We start from the raw sequence: 20,772 nt of genomic DNA, 5'->3' as shown, positions 1-20,772 counted from the left end.
CCTATTCATAGGCTTTATCATGACCCAAGTAACCAGTATCGGGTCTCATGGGTATGCTGTCACCTTCTGAGCTTCAGTATACCCATCTCCCAAATGAGGTCAAACGTCAGGTCACGATGGGTCAGGCAGGGGTAGGGGCTGGCCATGGGCAGGCTGTGGAGACACCATCACTGCCAAGGGGCTGCTCAGAGGCCCCAAGTGGAACGCAAGCCAAGCTGGAGCTGCCGGACAGCTTTATTGCATGCCAGGGCTACTGCTGAAGCGAAGGCTGGGGGCATGGTGCCTCCCCCTAGCGGGGCACAGCACAGAGCTGGTAGGGGGATGGGAACAGCAGGAAGGCAAAGACACCGTGGTCGCTGGGGCGAGGCTGTCCTGTGGGCACCGAGAAGCTGAAGCGCTGCAGGAGGGTGGTGAAGAAGAGGAAGAGCTCCATGCGGGCCAGGGGCTCCCCGAGGCAAGAGCGGCGGCCTGCAGATGCGCACGGGGACTCCGTGAGCCTGGACACCTGGGCTCCACCCTCCAAGACCCCCTCAGGAGAGGGAAATGAAATGGGCATCCCCCCGCCCCCTGGCACCTGCTGAGAAGGGCATGAAGGCCTCCTGCTTGGTGAAGCGGCCCTGGGCGTCCAGGAAGTGCTCTGGATAGAAGCGGAAGGGCTTCTTCCAGACAGTCTCGTCCTTCAGCACTGACGTCAGGTTGGTGATAAGTGTGGTCCCCTGGCAGGAGACATCTGGCATGGTGGGGTCCAGACTGGGGGGTGCTTGGACCCCTGCCACCGAACATACAGGGCACACAGCCTCTGCCTGGCACGTACCTGGACTCTTCAAGTAACCCTCAGCCCAAGAAGCTTCTTGGCCTCTTGCATGGGCTCCTGCAACACTCTGTGGCATGTTTTGGCTTGTCTTCCCTGCCCAACTGGGAGCTCTGAATGGACAGGGCCAGCCCTGCCTCTGCCCTCATCCCCACACCCACCCAGGCTGGGACACTCAGTGCCTGTGGACATTAGTCCTGGCCCCACCTGGCAACAGGCGCCTGGGCCTACCAGGTGGCAGCTGGTGCTGAGCTGGGGTGAGGAAGGTGCAGGCTTACCTTGGGGATGAGGAAACCCTGCACTTCAATGTCACAAGATGTCATGTGGGCCACGCCCAGTGGGACGATGTCCCCAAAGCGCTGCACCTCATGGAGCACGGCCAAGGTGAAGGGCATGAGGGCCTGATCCTTTATCTCCGGTTGCCGCACGTGCCCTATCACCTCATCGATTTCCTGTTGGACGCGTCCTGGAAAGACAAGTGTCCTCTGGTCAGACCCAAGGGAGGGGTTCCAGCCTCCTCCTGATGATCGCGTGAAGGGCTGTGCCCACGCAGGGGAGGCGGTCGCTGTGACCTCTGAGCTGGGCTCTCAGAGCTGCTGCCGGCGGCCACAGCAACCCAGCTGAAGGCCTTGGGCTGTCCCTTCCCGCGCTCGCCCACCCCACCTAGCCCCCAGGGCGAGGCTCACGCTGCACGTCTGGGTGCAGGATCATGAGGAGGAGAGCCCAGGCCAGCGTGGTCGAGGTGGTGATCATCCCAGCGGAGAACAGGTCAGCCACCACCAGGCGGAGGTTCTCATCATTGAAGCTGCTCTCGGGGTTCCCCTTGGCCTGGGAAGGTGAACTCAGGGTCGGAGGGAGGAGGCCTCCCACTCTGCTCCTGTCGCCCAGGTGCTTGATCACTGGGCGGCACATGCCCGCCCCCCTGCCACCCTTGCCCTGGCTCACCTCCTGGGGCCCTTAACCCACATCCTTGTTCTGTTCGTTCCCTGGCTCCTCACCTCTTTCATTTCGTCCAGGAAGGCATCCGTCAAGTCTCGGGGGGGCTGGGCCAGGTCCCGGGTCATCTTGTGCTCTGTGATCAGCTCATCTATCATGACCAAGAAGGCCTTCTGCCTTGGGAAGAGCTTGGCACACAGCCCCGGGATATGCCTGAGAACCGGCATTGCTTCCAGCACCTGCGAGGGTCACACTTATGGGGCCCTGGGACCTCCTGGTGCCCAGGTGTTCACTTCTGCCAGTCAGGTCCTAGCCTTCTCCAGGGTTTCCCCACCACTGACCTTGTTCCTAAGTTCATCCTCTCTCCCGGCCCTGGGCCCAGAAGAATAAACCTAAAATCTGCATCTCAAGGGAGCTGGCGTTTTCCGGTGAAGAAGCCCTCCCACTCCTAAGCCATCTGACCCTGGCTCCGCCCCTCCCATCCGTGTTGTCTGTCATTCCCGGCTTCCAGGCCTTTTCTCTTGCCGTTGCCCCTCTTGGAATGGCCTTTCCCTCTGGCCCCCTAGACGGAGCCTCCTCCCAGGAGGCCCACTGCAGGGCGGAGGCTGCTGCCACGGAGCTCGCCCTGAAGGGCTCCTCCACGCCGCCCTTCCCGCACCTGGCGCATGAGGCCCACTTCCTCCTTCAGTCCTTCCAACACTAGGTCCAGAAGCTTGAGCATGCGAGGGTCGTTGTACTCGAAGCGGCGCGCGAAGGTGAGGGAGGCGATCACGTTGCTCACCGCTTTATTCAGAAGGTTGTTAGGGCTAAAGGGGCGTCCTGAGAGGGGATCGTACAAGTCAGGGGGTCGCCTTCATCTCCTCTTCCCCAGCTTCTCCAAACCTGTCTCCTGTCCCTCGGCCCCAGCACTCACCAGCCTGGTCGGCGAAGGCGGCACAAAGGCACGAGGCCTCTTGGGTCACCCACTCCTCCAACGACTTCTTGCCCAGGCCAAAGTTGCGCAAGGTGGACACCGAGAAGCGCCGCTGCTCGCGCCACGCTTTCCCGTAGCGCGCCAGGATCACTCCTGGGGGCGGAGCAGGCGCGTGGGCGTGGCCCGGGTGCGCCCTGGCCCCGCCCTCTGCCCGCAACCTGCTCTCGCGGGCCCGCGGGTTCTCCACGCCCCGCCCCGCGCTCCGCTCACACAGTCCCGCCCCTTCAGGGGTCGGTCTCGCCCCCAGCTCCTCCCACACTAACCTCACCTCCCAAGCCCCGCCCACTTTGACACCCCTTTCCAGGTCCTCCTCTGCCCGCCTTCCTTGCCCTCCCACTCTCCCCGGCTAGGGCCCGGTCTTGGCCCCACTTTTTGCTTTGCTCATCGTGACCGTTCTGGAAAGGTCCTGGCTCGCCCCGGCTCCGCCCACTTTGACTTCATCCTCCTAGTTCCTCTGGAACTTGACCTTCCCTTCGGTCCGCAGTGGCCCTGGGCCGCCCTCTCTCAGGCCTCACCCTCCTCTGCCTCACACATATTCTTCCTCGCTCAACTCTTGGCCACAGACTCCCTACACCTGCCTGCCGCCCCTTCAAATTCGCTGACTCTTCTTGCACCCAACGTCCACGGCCCTGCCTCCGCCTGGCCCTGCGGGTATCGGGTCATTGCTGGCCCAGTCCCGCCAAGGCGCGGTCCACCCCCTCCTCTGCTTGCCTTCGGAGCGCGGCCCGTAACCCAGGTGCTCTAAGATGAACACAGGTGGGCGGTCGGAGGTTTCATGGCTGTGGGACACCAGCGCCTCCCGCACAGCCGCCAGCCCATTGAGCACGACCACGGGCCTCCAGATCTGCTGCAGGCTGAATACATCCCCAAAGCGGCGCCGCAGCTGCAGGCCAAAGGTCAAAGGCGTTTTGTCAAGTTCAGGCCCCACCAGGCTGCAGGCCTAGTCTCACGGCGTTAGCCTTGGGGGACCCCTGCTGCAAGGACTTCATCCAGCCTTAGGACCCTGGGAGTTACATACATTATGGTCCAGGACCTCAAGTTGCCTCAAATCACCCAGCTATGACTGTGTAAAGGTCACCAAAATTGTCAATAGGCCAAGTTAGCACCCCATTTTACAGGGGAAGAAACCAAGGTTCATAAAGGTGAGCACCGGGGCCCAGGGTCTCAAGGTGACAAAAGATTTGAACCAGATCACTGCACCTCTCTCAGCCTGAACTTCCTGATTTAAATAGAGCTCATGGAGTTCCTGATGTGGCACAGTGGAAACGAACCTGACTAGTAACCATGACGTGGCGGGTTCGATTCCTAGCCTCGCTCAGTGGGTTAAAGATCCAGCATTGCCATGAGCTGTGGTGTAGGCTGAAGACATGGCTCAGATCCTATGTTGCTGTGGCTGTGGTGTAGGCCAGCAGCTGCAGCTCTGATTCGACCCCTAGCCTGGGAACCTCCATATGCTGCAAGTGCGGCCCTAAAAACAAACAAACAAAAAAACAAAATAAAGAAATAAATAGAGCTCATGACCAGATGCCCATCCCCCTTCTCAAGACACTTCCTCCTCTGATGTAATCAGAGGGGCTCAGGCTCACACCATTTAGGTGCTGGCCAACCGAATTCCCAGCCTGTAGCCGAGTCATGTCCACCCCAACCCCCACCTCCACCTTTGCCCTCTCTGAACTTTGCTTGGAAAATCTGAACTGTCCTCAGGAACTGCACAAACACCCTCCCTCAGGAAGCCTCTCGAATCTGCCTCCTCTTCTCAGCCCAGCTCCTAGGCCAGACTGTGGCTTTGTCCAGTGACCACAGTCTGCTGCTGTGTGGGGTCCCTAAGACCTTCACTGCCCACTTCCCACCATCACCTTGCTCACCTGGATAAAGCTGAGACGTGGGTCTTGGAAGTTCACTTGTAGCAGGTTACCCAGCCCAGGCAGTGGCATGGGGCCCGGTGGGTAGCGTGGAGCCCAGCGTGAGCGCCGGTGCATCAAGTCCACCAGGAGCAGGAAGATGACCATGGCCAAGGCCAGGATCCCCAGTAAATCCCCAGTCAGCAGACCCATGGCTGCCTCAGTGCACACTGGGCTCCTCACCGCACCAAGCACCTAAGACCAGGCCATGCAGAGCACTCTGAAGGCTTGACCAGCCTAGGCCCATTTTATAAAGGGAGCCGAGACTGGTCTTTGCCCTCTGCTCTGAGCCAACCTGCCAGGGAGACTGGGCTGCCAGAGGGTGCAAGGGGTGGGGGAGGGGCCCGGGAAAGTCAGGTGTGGGTATGGTGACTGTCCCTCCTGCCCTCTCCATGTGCTTGCCGCAAGGACACAAGAAGTCCTCCTTCACCCTGGCCGGATTCCCACCTCTGTAAAACTTCCAAAGAATCAGACGTCTTTACACTTGACTCTGCCACTCTTGTCACTTAGGGCTCACACTCCCTGATGTGGCCACAGCCTCAGCCCCAGAACATACCCTTGTCCTGCTGCCTCCTGAGTGGCCCAGGTTTTTCAGTGGCACCTGCCCAGTGCTGGAGGGAGATCGTCGTGACCAGAGGGACCATCATGGGGGATAAAGGTCTTGGCATCCCCTCATTTCATTAGAACACTGAACACAGACACAGTCACACACTCATAAACCACCCACACACTGCTTACTCACACGCACACATTTACACACCCACAAACCCACACATTAACACATATGTACCACACGTACGCACACACACCCTCTACTTCTCAGTGGCTGCCCAGACCTGACCCCCTACCCCACCCCACCCCAAGGCTGCTCGCAGGGGTGCTGAGGCCCCTCACCTGGCTGGCTGCTGGCTCAGCCCTTTCTTGGCTTCCACCTGGTTGTGGCCGTGGCCACCGGAGTCTGGGGACGGGGAGGCAGGAGGACTGTTTTCAGAGCTCCCTAGTTCCCTGATGGCCCAGAGACCCTTTCCTGTTTGTTACAATTGGTCCTCGGACCTTCTAGCTCTTGCGGCCGTCCATTGCCTTTCTGTGTCATTTCCTGACTCGGAAAAACGTGGAGGGGGCACTTGCCCTTGTTGACTGAGCTACCAGTCAGCCTCCACGGTGGCTTAGCATAGGCTGTGACTGTCCTCAGAGGAACAGGCCTCATGGATCGTGGGGAACTGGGGTTCTGGGACCTCAAGGAGGCAGGGAAACCAGTTTTAAGGCCATTCTACAAAGAGGGTAAGACCCACGGGCACCCTGGTGACATCTCAGATCCAGCCTGGGGTCTCTCAGCTGGCCTCAGGTGAATGTTCCTGTCCCGTCTGGCAGCAATTTTCCACCCAGGACAGCCAGAGAATCAGGTGGTATGAATGGGGCTGGCAGGATGGTTCAAGTGTTCGTCTCACAGTGCCCTTGGATCAATTGCCTTTGCCTACCCTTGGTTTTGGAGGTGTCATGCTCTCTTCCAAGCAGTCACGCTAATGGACACATGAAGGGCAGTGTCAGACACATCTGTAGTTTAGGCAGGGCCCTCCCCATACTGGGAACCTGTTGCCCAGGACAGGGCGACCTTGAGGATAATCTGCAACCTCAAGGTCAATGGCCTTGACGACCTTGAGGATAATCTGCAACCTTTTGCAATCACTGTGCAATCCTAGCCTCTGTTCACCCAGCACTCACAGGCCAGGCGCTGCTGTTCACTCCCCATCCTCCCCACACTCTGTAATAGGTGGCTTTATGGCCTCCAAAGCGCAGTCTCAGGGATTGCACCAGGGGGTCAGAGTACCATTAGGTGCACCTGAAAACTCACGCTGAGCTACTGGTCTATGCTGGATGTGAACTTCAATCAGGGCCAGCATTTAAGTTACTGAGATTACTTTAGAAACATTCTCAGCCTGCCCTTGCTGGCTTCTGCTCTGGTGAAGCTGTTGCGGCCAGAGGGATGAGCCCCCACTCCCCCGCTCCCCGCCCCTCCATCCCAGTGTCACTGGTGTTCACTGTGTAGGGAAGGCTCCTCTGGATACAGGGACCTGAGACTGAGTCCAGGGTGATGTCAGCAAGACGGCGGAGCAGAAGTGCCAGGCCCTGGGACCCCAAAGTAATGCCGAGCACACCCCCTGGAGAGAGCTCCAGAAAGCGGGTAGGGAGCTGCAGCACCTAGCTGGGTGCTAGGGAAGTTGGTGGCATTTTGTTAGCGCCCCCGCCCCCAGCGCCCATGGAAGAAACCTTTCAGTCCCCACGCCACCCTGGGCACAGGACGAGGGGAAGCTGGGTTTCGCTGCTCAGGGCGCTGCACTCTGGGCCCAGCGGCCTCGCCTCCCCTGGGTTTTGGCTTCTGCAGGATGAGAAAGTTCTGGCTGCACGACAATGTGAATGTACTGAACACTACTGAATGGAGCACTTACTGGTTCAGATGGTCATGCTGTTGTGTTTGTTAATCACCCTTTCAACAGTGGTACGTCCAGGCAATGGAATTTTCTTCAGCACTAAAAAAGAAATGAGCTATCAAGCCATGCAAAGACATGGAAGAACCTTAAACACCCATTACCACATGGAAGAAACCAATCTGAAAAGGCAATTTACTGTGTGACTCCAGATTTTGGAAAAGGCAAAAACTACGGAGACAGGGAATGATCAGTGGTTGCCAGGAGGTTGCGGGGAGGGGACAAAGAGGCGGGGCACAGAGGATTCTTAGGGCAGTGAAACTACTCTGATACTCGAATGTTGATACATGTCTTTTTTTTTTTTTTTGCTTTTTAGGGCTGCACCCGTGGCATATGGAGCTACAGCTGCCAGCCTACAGCACAGCCACAGCAACGCCAGATCCAAGTCATGTCTGTGACTCACACCATGGCTCACGGAAACACCGGCTCCTCAACCCACTGAGCCACGAAGGGAACTCCGGATGCATGTCTTTCTTTGTCCAAACCCACAAGACGTGCTCCAAGAGAGAACCCTAATGGAAACTACGGGCTCTGGGTGAGGTGCTGATGCAAGCTCACCAATCCAAGAAGATGCATCACTGTGGTGGAGGAGCACTGACACCGAGGGAGGCTGTGTGCATGTGTCTGGGGGCAGAAGATAGATGGGATATCTGGGTTTTTCCCCCTTTCTTTTCCATTTTTGCCCCGCCTCCTCACGGCATATGGAGTTTCTCAGGCCAGAGATCAGATCTGAGCCACAGCTGTGACCTACAGACCCTTTAACCCACTGTGCTGGGCAGGGGATCGAACCTGAGTCTGACGCTTAGAGAGGCCACCCATCCTGTTGCACCACAGAGGGAACTCTGATATCTCTGTACTTTCTGCTCAACACTGCTATGACCCTAAAACTCTTCTAGAAAATAGTCCATTAAAAAAACCCCACACACATGGAACTCAAAAAGTGGCAGGAGTTGAAATGAACATGGAAAGTTCTCCCTGCAGAGGCTGGCGAGTTAGAGTCAGCAGTCAAGCGTGGAACGGGACCATGCCCCAGTTAACCGGTCCTCTCAGCAGCCAGGATGAGCAAACACCTGGAACAATCACAAGTGTCTCACTCACAGTACCATCAATAAGTCAAAAGGAGATGGAACAAATGGCAAAGCGATGAAGAACCATCCACTGTCAGGAAAGTATTTTCCTTAAGACACCCCTCTTACATATTTGGTGGTTTAAGTCCTCCACCCCTAATCCATCAATCTGAACTGCGTTAATGCCAAGCTGAGACCACAAGGAGCTCAAAAAGCCGTCAGTTCTACGCGGGTCCCCTGGCCCACAGCACACCCGCCCACACCTCCATCCTGGCACAGCAGAATGAGAACTGGATTGTGCTGCTGAATGTAGCCACTACAACAAAATTAATCTGCCGTTTCTGTAGCCTCAAAGTGATGAGCACACAGGAACTCATTTATAATTGCTTATTTCTACTTCACAACATTCCTTCCAGTAGTTCGGTTCCCTAAAATAAAGTCCATTAACGCTGCATTATTTTTTAATAACCTTTAAAATTCATGTTGATGGAAAATATGCCCTCATATCAACTTCAAGTCGGCCGGCCAGCCCCTTACACGGCTGAGTTCCACCCTCCAGGCTGAGCCCATTCCAGGTTCTGCTACAAAGGCCGCTGGGCCTATGCGAGGCCAGGACTGCTGGGCCAGTCAGGTGTCAGCTGCCTCTGCAACAGAACCAGAGCCACCCGGGGCGGCAGGCGGGGGCTGGGATGGGAGGAGAAAGAAACACATTCACTTCAGAGTAAACAAAAAAGGAAACAAGGTTAAAATGAAGTTTATTATTTTTTTGATTTTTTTGTTTTGTTTTTTAAATAAAACTGTTTGTGAAACAGCTATTTTATCCCCACGGCAGAGTGACCCCTGAAAGATGCACTAACCCCTTCTTAAGGCCTTAACAAGATTTTTTTTGTATTTTTTTTTTAAACCAAGACATTTAAAAATTATACAATTTACAAAACAAAACAACAATACAACATAAAGAATCATGTAGCATGGGGCTGCTCAACTGGCAGGCCCCCTTTTCCTTTATAAAAATGAAAGCAAAAGAAAAAAGCGTAGAGTGGGTGTTCCTGGTCAGCTGACCCCACATGATGGCACCTGACACTGTCCCTCCCCGTGTCCACTCCTACAGCTTCGGTTCCGCCTGTCTGTCCTGGGGGTTCAGGGCACAGCTGCCTGGAACATGCCCAGAGGCTGCCAGCCCTTGACCCTGCTGGCTGAGCCACTTAACGGGACGCTTGGGGCCCCCACAGGCCACAACTATGACCTTGGGGCATCTGCCAATTTCACCCCCTAAGAGAGAGAAAAATTTTAAAGAATAATAAATAAATAGTGTTTCTGGAAATGAGCACGATTTTATTTTTGTGTTTAAACATCATTCTCCCACTCTTGAAAGCACAGACCATCCCCACTTCCCTCCCCCTCGACTTTCCCACTTTGGGGCAAATTCATGACAAAGGAATGGTTTGCTGTGGTTGGTCTGCTCTCCCAACCCCGGGTCTAGAGTCTCTGAACTGTGAAAGCTGGGCTAAGGATCTAAGCCACCCCTGTCCTTGTGAGATGAGTTTGTTCAGTTCAATTTCACATTTAAATTTCACTGTTATTAGAACAAATTTGGAGTTAATTTTAAAATAGAATCAAAAGGGATAGCGCACCTTTCATTTAAACAAAGTCTTTCCAGACTAAAAATAGATTTATATATATATATTTTTATCCCTCCCTTTTAATTCCCCCCACCCTTTCCCATCATCCCACCCCTCCCCCCTCCCCCCACATTGTCACTATGGAGATTGTGTCCATGGAAACAGCCATTCCGACTTCTTGGGTCTTTCTTTCCTGTGGTGTCACCGGTTTGAGAGTGATGTACGAACTTAGGAAGGAAGTGCTGGCACGGGCAGGCACGTGGGGCGGGGCGGGGTGGGGTGTGGCGGCACAGGAGGGCCATTTCCATTCCAGCACGAGTTTCCACCACCTTTCATCTCCACAGTCTCACCTGCAAGACAGAGAAACACTGGGTGCTGGGAACCTCCGTGTGCTGCTGCAGCCAACAGCCCTTGCTCCACGGTGGCACCAGGATGGGCGCGGGGTCCAGGACCGCAGACCCCACGTGGACATGCTGCTGACACCGTAGACACCCAAGACCAATGGCTGAGCTGCCATGTGGCTCTGGGCCTGGCACAGGGGAAAGGCAGCAATGACCTAGCCAGGTGCACTGGGACGAGACTCAGGGCCCCCTCTAGGTGTGTCCACCTTCCCGAGACCCGGAGAGGATTCCCTGATCCCCCAGGTGGGGCTGCCCTGGAGTGGGGCAGCTCTGGGGCCACCCTTGCTCAAAACCATGCATCCTGTGGCTGGGCTTAGCACTTGGTGGCAGGGCCCATCCTCAGAGGTGGCTCAGTATCAGCCAACCTTGGCGTATCTGGCTCAGGACCACGTCGTGTCTGCCTCCAGTGACTGGCGGTTCTTCACCCCTAATGGAGCCCACTCTGCCCAGCAGCTCTGACGGGGGCAGGTCTCAGCTCATCCTCTGAGGCTCCCCAGGCCCTGCCACTGGTGTCTCCTCTTCCAGCCCAGGCACAGGCTCAGCAAGGCTACCCTGATGATTGCCTGGGGTATGTGGGGTCGTACTCAGAATACTTTGTGGGTCGTTACGTGTGCCAAAGCCTCAGAGAGACAGCAATTTCCAAGGAATTCAGCCCAGAAAAATTAAGCCAGAAGCCAAGAGCAGTGGCAGCCTCAACCTCGCCTTCCTGCCAATCACAGCACTCTTAGAAACTGTGTGCGTGCATGTGTATACACATATGTACACATGAGTGTCAGGGGCTGGTACCCTCAACCTTGCTTCTTCCTCAAACCCTCTTTGGAGCTCTCCTCCAAAGAATAAACCTCAGAAAACCCAAGCATCACTGTCTCTTCTCTGTTTCCATAAGTCACTGGACTTTCCTAGTGGCCTACAGCATAACTGTGTGGTGCTATCACTGCTTCAGCTCTGGTTTGACCTGCAAAATTTACTAATGTGAAAAAGTTAAGAAGGCTGGTCTGTGTGCATGAACTAAGAACAGACGTGCACCTGCCCTTCCTAACTGCTTGGCAGGAAGCATGAATGAACAGCAGGAGACTCAGAGACAGCAGGACAATGTCGCCATCCTCAGGAAAAAGCAAACCCCAGGACTCTTATGCAGGGGCCCGGGGACATGGACCAGTGGCTGAGCCTTCCTGCCAATTGCAGGCCGTCCCAGCCTGTGCAGGCCAGGCTTCCTCCTCCCCCAGCACGGACATTCTCTGCTCCTTGCTCTGGATTCCTGAGGCCAAGGCTGCCAGGAGAGGGGGAGAAGAAGCCTTTTCTGGTGTCACCCCAGGAACCACAGGCCCTTTGTAAATGTGAGGACAAGGGTGAGGCGAACAGGGCACCTCAAAAAATGACCAAAGGGGCAAAATCTTGCTGGAGATGTGGGCCACTGGTGCAGGCACCTCTGCCCTTCCACCCACAACCCCCGCCACCTGGGCTCTGGCCTTCCCAACAGGGACCGATGCAAGACAGAATCGGTGTTAGGGCCCAGAGACATGATGCCCCGAGTGTGATGGGCCCCCGACTTCTCAGTTTCTTCTAAAAACTGTTTCTCTCGCAGGGAGAATAGGAAGAACATTTTTTTAAGCACCAACTAGGGGCCAGGCACCATGCTAGGAGCTTTATACATGTTATTCCATGACAACAGTAAGAGGTACGACCTCCGTATCTTAGAGACCAAGAAGCTGCGGCTGGTCAGAGGTGGATGAAGCTCTTCTGACTGGGCCCCAGGGACTCTGCCTCAGCCTCCATCGCTGTGAGTCCTGTCCGAAGCGCAGGGAGCGGCTGAGAAGGCAGAGCCCCAGAGCGGGCGCAGAGCCCTCACGGCCGAGGCCTCGCTGCTCTCTGTGAAAAGGCGCCTACAGGTCTGGCTGCCAGGAATAGGATTTCACCCTGGCCCAAAGCCTCCCAACACCCCGGCCTGTCATGCTCCCAGCCTCCTTCCTGCTGCCATCTGTGGCTTGAACCTGGGCCGGGGCAGGCTGTCCTCCGAATCCTTCCACATCCAGGCCGGCCCCTCCGCCTGCGGCCGGTCTCCACCGTCTCAGCCCCACCAGATTCCCTGCTGTGACAAAGTGACACTGAAGCTGAGACCCAGAGAGGAGACGGAGGTGCAGGGCTGTGGCCCAGGGACTAAGTGCAGGTGCAGAGGCCCAGAGGGAGGGAGGGAGCCTCCGGAGCCTGGGCTTCACTCTCCATGTGACGGGACCCTCTGACCCTCTGACGTGGAGGAGAGGAGTCTGAGCGGGGCTGCGGCAGGCGGGAGGGGCCGCCTGGGCTGGGGAAGGAGAGAGGCGGATGGAATCAAGCCTCCTCTGTGTGGAACCCCAGGACTCCCCCAGACAGCCTGGGGGAGGAGGACATCGGGATGTGACACGTGGGCAGACCGTGTGACATTCCAACCAGAGACGGCGCTCGGGGAGGCCCAGCGCTGGGACGAGGAGGCTGCTGAGTGGAGGTCTGCATGGGGGGCCTGGGGTCTCCTTGTTTCCCACGGGCGAGCACGGAAGACAGATGCAGGGGTTCCGCTGTCGGAGCCCTGTCCTCTGGCTGGGCCAGATGACATCGGCACAGGGAGAGGGCAGGTGGCCACAGTCCTGCCAGGCTGCTTCGTCACCCTCAGACCTGGGCAGGGGTGGCCCACTGGCGGCTCTCCTCTCCGGCACTGCTGGCTGGTAAGGGATGAGCACCAGGTACTCACATGCTGGCAGGAGGGTGGCAGGAGATTAGAACTCACGTCTCCCGGCTGCCAGCCCTGGACAGCTGCAGGGTTCCGTATGCGGCCAAGAGGGCAGCATGCCCAGGGCTTGCTGACGCCTCACCACAGGCCAGGCTGAGCTGGGCACATAAGAGACACCTCAACCGAATCCTCACAAGGTTGGCCCCCGTCGCTTCTCTTCTTAGAGGAAGAAACTGAAGCGGGTGGCCTGACCTTGGTCACACAGCACTGTCCACACCACGAGCTGGGCCTCCCATGTACCATCACTGTCCCTTTCCTGCTGGGAGACCCAGTGATGGCGGCTCTGTGTCAGGATGACCGCTCCCGGGGGGGTGGGGGGCACGGGCGTGCGTTTCTGCCCCTGATCACTGGGTTTCTAACAGCAGCCCCGGCCGGAAGGACGGCACTGCCCGAGGTGGGACTCTGAGCTGAGAAGGCAGGACGAGGGCCCAGCCCCACGGCAGCCCTCAGGGCAGAGGAGCCTGGCTGTGTACACCGCTCCCTGCCATGCGGCGAGTGTCTGGCCTCAGCAGACCCTGGATGGCCGCAAACTGAGGGAAAGGCCGCTTCATCACTCAGCACCTCTGTTTCTTTGGTACAAGCGGGAACAGTAACACCACGTTTCTGAGGAATGAATGATGACGCTTATGGTCCCATAAGAGTCGAGGGCTCTGTCGGCTGGCAGAGCCCAGGAAGGGGCGCAAGGGAAGGCCATGTGAGCAAAACGAAAACCTCCGAGAGGAGATCTGCCCACCAGGCCCAGGGCGCAGACTCCCTCTTTTTCTCAACCCGGGCTGGGGTTCCCGGACAGGAACAAAAGGCCCTGAGACAGACGGTTCTCTCCCGAACTGGCTCTTCCTGGGACCTTCCAGGAACATGTCACATGGCCCTTGGTGACAACCGCCTGGGCCAGGAAGGTGGCAGAGCTGCCTGGAAATGGTGACCAAGCCCAGGGACCCACTGAAGGGCCAACAGAGACATTCTTTCTTTTTTTTTCAGTGGCCTCTCCGTGGTTCAGGGAAGTTCCCAGGCCAGGGACTGAATCCGAGCCACAGCTACAGCAGCGCCGGAGCCTTAGCCCACTGCGTTGGGCCGGGAATGGAGGCTACACTTCCACAGCAACCCAAACTGCTGCGGTCGGAGTCTTAACCCACTGTGCCACAGCAGGAGCTCCCCAACAGAAACATTCTTGGAAACCACCCATGCTGTGCTGCCCTGAGGGTCATGGATCCCGTAGTTTCTGACCCTTGGGCTCCGAGTCCACAGGGGGTCATGTGGCTCCTGTGACCCAACCTCCCGTCCTGCTCTGCTCCCTCCACTCCCAGCCTCACTCCACGGAGGGGAAGAGAGAAAAGCGAGTACCAAGTCCTCACTTGACAGCCCCTCGGGAGAGCAACGTAACCCCCACAAGCCCCCCAAAGACTCATCCCACAGTGGAGGGGCCTCTCTGGGGGTCGGTACTGGGACCCCGCCTAAAAAACAAACGACTTCCTGGAGGAAAAGTGCTATGTTCTGAGATGAATTCCATTTCTTCCTCAAATGACTGTTAGGTACATTCCAGAGAAAGGCAGACCTCCCTGCCCCCCACCCCGCTGTAACAAGTGGGGCGACACTCCACAGAGACACAGGCGCCTGGTGCTGCCCAGAGAGCCAGGCCGAGTGCACGTGTGTGTGGGTCTCAGGTGCCTGGAACAGACGCAGACACGCTCACTTGAGAAGTAATCCCTCAACGAACGTTTCTGAGACATCTGGTCTCTGACCCCATCCTGTGGCATCAAGTGCCCCAAGTTACACTTTTTTTTTGGTCTTTCTGCCTTTTCTAGGCCCACTCCCGTGGCATATGGAGGTTCCCAGGCTAGGGGTCTAATTGGAGCTGTAGCCGCAGGCCTACGCCACAGCCACAGCAACGTGGGATCCGAGCCGCGTCTGCAACCTACACCACACCTCACGGCAATGCCGGATCCTTAACCCACCGAGCAAGGCCAGGGATCGAACCCGCAACCTCATGGTTCCTGGTCAGATTCGTTAACCACTGAGCCATGACAGGAACTCCCCCAAGTCACACTTTGGTTTTTCTTCTCATCAAACGTTTTCCTTTACCCCCAGGGACTCGGTGAGGCCTGGGAGGGCGAGGAAGGCAGCGGAGGCGCCAGAGGCCGGCTGCTCCTAGAGACCTGAGTCCTCTCCGCCCGCCTGCCTAGGAGCACGCGGCTGGCCCCGACTGCGACTGCGCGCCCACAGACACACCGGAAGCACAGCTCCACCTCCTGAGATTTTTTAAAGTGAAATTAAATGGGATCCTAACGTCTCCTAAATCTTTGAGGGGATTTTCCTTCCCTTTGTACCATGAAAAGAAAACCTTCATAGTACTGGGGGGAAGAAAGATTTCGACGGACAAAGGTTGGGGAATTTTTTTTTGTTTTTCAAAGGAAAATCCGCCACACACTTTAGAGAGAGTAAATCAATTAATTAAAAAGAAAAGACCTCTGGCAAGAAGCCTTTCTGAAACAGGCAGAGTGAGGGTTGCTGGCAGAAGTGCCCCAGCCCAGAGGGTCCATCCCAGAAGTCTGCTGCCACCTGCCCCCAGGAACTCCACAAACAGGCTTGCCTCGGGGAACAGTCACCCTGAAGCTCAATGGACGATGGGACCGAAGCCTCACGCCACCTCTCCACACGTATTCTGGGGAGCTAAGCAACAAATGAACCAACACCTCATCCACCTGGTGCTGGCAGTCCGTGCGATTAGACGCTGGAGGTGCAGCCTGGCTGGGCGACAGGGCAGAGGCTACGACACCCTTGGAGTCTGGCAGGGGTGGCGGCCCCGACTCACCTGTGCTTGCTGTACTTTCCATTCCCACGAGCACACTGCCCCCCTCACCCCCGCTCGGACTGCTCTGTGCTGAGGCTGCCTTTCGCTGTCTTGTTCTGCAAGTGGGGGAGAGGGCATGGGAGGGGAGGCTGCCGCCGGCAGAGCCAAGGAGACAAGACAGCAGGGACAGAAGAACGAGTGCGGGGTCAGGGCGGGCGGAGGTGAGGAGAGGGACGCACATGGAACAGGAAAGAGAAAGCAGAGAGTCAGTATTGAATGACAAACAGGAGACACTCAGGGTTGTCTACGGCAAAATGTGACCATTAAAAAAGAGAAAATTTTAAAAATAAAAACACATAAATTAAGTAAAAAATATAAAGAGAAAATTGTAAGATCCTATGATCCACCTCTGGCAATAATTTTTAAAGAAAAGCATAAGTACGCATCTTTCAAAAGCATCTGAGGGCAGACCTGCCAGGACCTCTTTCTAGTACTTTCTGGCCCCACTAGGAGACTGCAGACCGTGAGCACCAGTGGCCACCAGGTGTCAGTGTGCCCTCAGCCAGGGAAGAGCAGCCGCCGCAGGGCGTCCACCACCCCAGTCCCTTCCTTGGGGTCCCTTCTCCAAACCCTCTCCTCTCCACGCGTGTGGCGTCTTGGAAACAGGCCCTTCACCCCCGTTGACCTTCCTTTTCTAAATTTAAGAGGCAACTGAGAGACCACCTCTTGAATCGACGGCTGACTTGCTTCTGCGGAGGTAAAACCTGGAGGGGACTATGAGTTTCCCCAAAGCCTGGAGTCAGCTCTCGTCCTCTTAGTCCCGGGAGACGCCTCTGCTTACACATCTGGGCTGCCACCAATCTTACCTCCCGCCGACCCGCCATCTGGGCTCCCCTTACACTAAGGGGGACACCAGGAGTGCACCGTGTTCCTCTCCAGTTTCTCTCAACTCACAAACACCTTCCTCCCCAGCCCCGGCCCACCCCGGCCCTCGCCAGCCCAGCCCCCGGCCGGGAGCACAGGCTCTTCGGGCTCTGCCTCACCTTGTGCTTGGGGCACCTCACCGAGAAGTTCTCCTCATGGAGCAAACAATCTGCAAGACAGAAGGGGACAGTCAGGGAGGTCCTGGTGTGCAACACGGCCTGAGGGGCGGGGGGCCTCGCGGGCCAGGACTGACAGGGCCACGCGTGGAGCGAAGCCGTCCCCACGCTGTGAGGAGAGACACCCCCGACTAAGCTACGGTTCCTCGATGAAGGAACGTCAAGTCCCGTGTTAAATGACCAGCGTTTGAGAATAGGTGATGGTACGGGAAAACACGATGCAAACTGCTTGAAAAACCAGGGCACATAAATATATAAATACAAGCCCAATTTCATAAATATTGCATACGCATAAAAAAGGACAAAGGAAATCTACCAAAATACAGCAGTGGTTCTCTGTGGATAGTAAGATTATAGGTGGTTTTAATTTTCTTTATTTTTTTCCTGTATTTCCATGATGATATCGTATTACGTTAATTAACAGAAACCATCTTCAATAAATGTTATTTTAAAAATTCCTTATCCCAGGAATGCACTAGTTCCACAGGTACACGAAGCTTCCTCACGAAAACACGTCGCATCTGGGGGCATCTTTCCCGTGTCTTCAGAGGCAGAAAGGAGGCCAAGCCCCGGGGCCCTGCTGCCGCCCTCTCCCCACAACCCATGCAGATACTGAGAAGCTGCAGAGCCCACGTGAAATGCTGCAGAGGAAGGTGAAATCCCATGAGGGGGCTATTAACCCTTGGAGGGAGAGGACTCATTCCAACTTTCCACAGGGTGACACGTCCTCCCTGACATCAAGGGTGGGCATCTGCCTCCAGGTGAGGCGCGCTCTGTGGCACAAACGTGGTGCGCGGAGCAGGGCGAGCAAATCTAATTAACGAGTTCACTCTGCACGCCCCAGCTCCCGAGGACCGACAGCCACGTCACTGGTGCAAGAGACAGCGGCAGAATGTTAATAAATATTGATCACACGTTCAGAAAGCTCCCAGGCACTAGGATGGGAGGCAGCCTTGTTACTTAGCCTTGTTAAATTTACAATTTAACTCAGGTTTAAAGTGAGATCCAAGAATTCCCACTGTGGCACCGTGGGTTAAGATTCCAACTGCGGTGGCCGGGGTCGTTGTGGAGGTGCACATTCGATCCCCAGCCCAGCGCAGTGGGTTAAAGGATCCAATGTTGCTGCAGCTGCAGCTCGGATTCAATCCCTGGCCTGGGAACTTCCACATACTGTGGATGTGCCCATAAGAAAATAAAATAAAGTAAAATAAAATGAGGTCCAGATCAGCACTTAGTAATAAGCAAGGGAGCACACAAATGCAAACTTATGAGGTCCTCTATCCGTTAATAAACAAAGGCCCTTTCATAAATCTGGTTAAGCCTGTACTATCACCTCCTGCCCTCAGCTCGTCAGGGCACAGAAAACAGCAAGTCCTGCTCGACTTTGCATCCCCCACACCCCGCATGCAAAGAGCACGGCAGTAAATGAAATGTGTTAATTTAAAACCCACAAGTACATGGCGTGACCAAGACTCCTGCTGCTCCAATCTGCCAGAGAGCTTATGAACAGCAGGATTCAGGCAGCTGGAGCTCGAGGGAAGAAGCACCTTCTCCTTACCTGGCGGTGGCAGCACTGTTTGCCAGCACCATCTTTAGTTTGGGCCAAAGAAAAAGAGCACAGGCCATGTGGGGCAAGGCCACCCTCACACCACACGAGTTTACAGAAATGAGGAGGGGACCACGTTAGCTGGAAGAGATGTCATCAGAAAGGTAGAGGCGGCTCAGGTCCCCTCACGCCGCAGAACGATGGATGGACCATTAGTAAAAGATGCTTAAAGTCAGGAAAAAGGTTCCCAGAGGTTAAAAAGCAGAAAAGAAGTAGAACAACACAAGCACACACTAAAGGCAGCCTGGAACTAATGCCAGGGACTTCCGGAAATGGAAGCCTCCGAAACACATCTAGGAGACAGGCTCCACCTCTGGCAGGGCCTCCGTGCAGGACACTGCAGACAAAGGCCCTCACTCGTTCTTGTCAGGGCCATGGGCCACCAGGACTGTACTTCACATTCCTGGCAGGGGGAGAAGCACACCTGGAGCGCTTACACACCTGGAAGGGGCCCGGGAGCCTCTTCTTCTTGGCTGCCTCCAACCAGCCTCTGCTGGGGGAGGAGCGAGGAGCGGCAGGAAGGGTAGTTAACGTCCTCTGAGGTCTCTGCGCAGAGACCTGGCCCCACCCCGCCGGCCACCCGCTTGTTTTCCTTAAGCTCCTGGCAGCATCCTACGGTGCGCAGAGGGCCTGGTCGGCGCTCCCCACAGTGAGCTGGACCATGGCACAGGCTGGAAGGGACTCGCCAGGTTGTGCAGTCCACACAGACAGCAACACCTCAGAACAGTGCTCCACTTTCACTTCTCTTCAGGCCTAAAGGTGGAGGACTCTGCAGAGCTCCTGACAACAAGCTCCAGATACCCACAGACACCCACTGGGAGCTCCAGACACCCGCAGGCATGCGTACATTACACCCCAGCAGGAGGATGGTGAGCCCAAGAAGGGAAAAAGTGGAAGGAGGCCTGGTGTCCTTTGGGTCTGCCAGGCCCGGTTAGTCTCCAGCCCAGCCAGTCTCCTCAGAGCTACTCAGTCTGGCAAATCCAGGCTGGGACCCGGGGACCCACCAGCCTCACCCCACCTCCCAGAGGGGCGGTCTCAGGAAAGGCAAGCCCGGCTCCTGGGGCTGAAGAAGGGGAACAAGGGGGCAAGAGCAAGGCCCGGACTGGCCTCTATGATGCAGAGAGCTGCCTCTCCAGGGAGGGGCCAGACCGCCAGCTGATTCATGCCACCCATCCGGGGCTCTGAACCCACTGCTGCAAGATCAAGTCAGCGGTGGAGAGAGCGGCTTGAAGATGCTGCTGGAAGGGTGGCTGCAGCAGTGAAACCCCCAGCTGTGTGTCTTCGGAAGGGTAAACGAAAAAGCCCCTCTGGGCCAGACTCTTCATGCACAGTGGAATTATTAATGAGCCACCACAGCTCTTTTCCTCTTCGGTCTTCACTTTTGTGGCTCAACACATTAAATACATTAAATTTTTCTTTCTTTCCTTTTTTTAAAAGCTGGTGCTCAAGTTCTTATCATTGCATCTCTCACCCAGAGACAGATCCAGTGCCTGTGACATAAAAAGCAGCCCAATGCTGCAAACCGAGATGTCACAAGAAGACTGATAGCAGGTGGGGCAAAAGCTGCGGGAGCCACAGGTCCTCCAGTTTCCGTGGAGCTGTCCCTCGTGATGAAACGTTTCCCCTGGACATCAACAGCTCTCTAAGGTCTGGGCAGCTGGTGGCAAGGCAGAGAGGAAAAGGCTAAACTGTCCCTTATTCCACACAGAGATGGAGGACTCAAACTCAGGAACTTATTTTTCTTATAACTAGAAAGTAAATCAACAAATGCTTTTTTCTGGATGCAAAGATCCATCACCTATAGAAGAAAATGCCTGAGAAGTCTGTATGGGATAAATACGGGCATCCATCTGGACAGAGAAGTGTAGGCTCTGGGAAGCTAGGACTCAGGTCATCAAAAAGACCAACAAAGGCCCAAGACACAGTCACCTTGTGAAGCTGCTTCTTTGGCCCAGCTCCACGTGGAGGAGCAGAGCATGCGGCAGCCGGGGCAGCAAAGCCAGAAGGCCAAGGCCACACTGACCCAGACAGCCTCCCTCTTGCTGGATACTCGGCCACCAACTTCTACCAAATAGAGAATTTACCTGGGGCAGGCCATGAAAGGACAGGCTCAGACAGAGTGACAAATACCATTTACTTTCTAACCCTCAGCTGGTAAAGCAGGCCCTGCTTCCCTGCTGGTGGTACGTGGGGGTGCCGAGCCTTGGCCGGAGGGAGGAGAGCCCGGTTGCCTTTCCCCAAAGAACCCCCAACACCTGGGCTTGACCAAGGAGGTGCTGAGCCTGTGCTGCCAACCGCCAGCTGCAAATGGAGTTGG

At 56.0% G+C, this 20,772-nt stretch overlaps 2 protein-coding genes across 22 annotated transcripts in view; both read right to left on the bottom strand.

Moving 5' to 3' along the window:
• Positions 1-216: 216 nt before the first annotated feature.
• On the bottom strand, positions 217-4,839 carry CYP2D6 (cytochrome P450 family 2 subfamily D member 6). The gene is given in 9 exon segments (NM_214394.1): positions 217-468; positions 575-716; positions 1,090-1,277; positions 1,498-1,639; positions 1,810-1,986; positions 2,406-2,566; positions 2,661-2,813; positions 3,432-3,603; positions 4,586-4,839. Coding segments are annotated over 9 exon segments (1,503 nt in total). The 5' UTR covers positions 4,775-4,839; the 3' UTR covers positions 217-289.
• Positions 4,840-8,912: 4,073 nt separating this feature from the next.
• The window catches only part of TCF20 (transcription factor 20), a 187,781-nt gene continuing 175,921 nt past the window's right edge, over positions 8,913-20,772 (bottom strand). For 11 of the 21 annotated variants that reach the window (XM_084955137.1, XM_084955141.1, XM_084955154.1 and 8 more), the window contains 3 exons: positions 16,793-16,842; positions 15,771-15,898; positions 8,913-10,146 (listed from right to left, as the gene is read on the bottom strand). In XM_084955137.1, coding sequence (XP_084811263.1) covers positions 15,815-15,898; positions 16,793-16,842 — 134 coding nt within the window. In that variant the 3' untranslated portion in view covers positions 8,913-10,146; positions 15,771-15,814. The remainder of the gene's footprint in view (positions 10,147-15,770; positions 15,899-16,792; positions 16,843-20,772) is intronic. The other 10 variants (XM_021091435.2, XM_084955149.1, XM_084955146.1 and 7 more) reach the window with 1 other exon arrangement.

The sequence above is a fragment of the Sus scrofa genome, chromosome 5, assembly GCF_054392235.1.
Source record: "Sus scrofa isolate SSC_HxYL_T2T_F1_AM1 chromosome 5, Sscrofa_HxYL_maternal_Yorkshire_Landrace_v2.0, whole genome shotgun sequence".
NCBI classification, from domain to species: domain Eukaryota; kingdom Metazoa; phylum Chordata; class Mammalia; order Artiodactyla; family Suidae; genus Sus; species Sus scrofa.
Note: the sequence above shows the minus strand (reverse complement) of the source record. Positions and strands in the feature narration are given on the sequence as shown.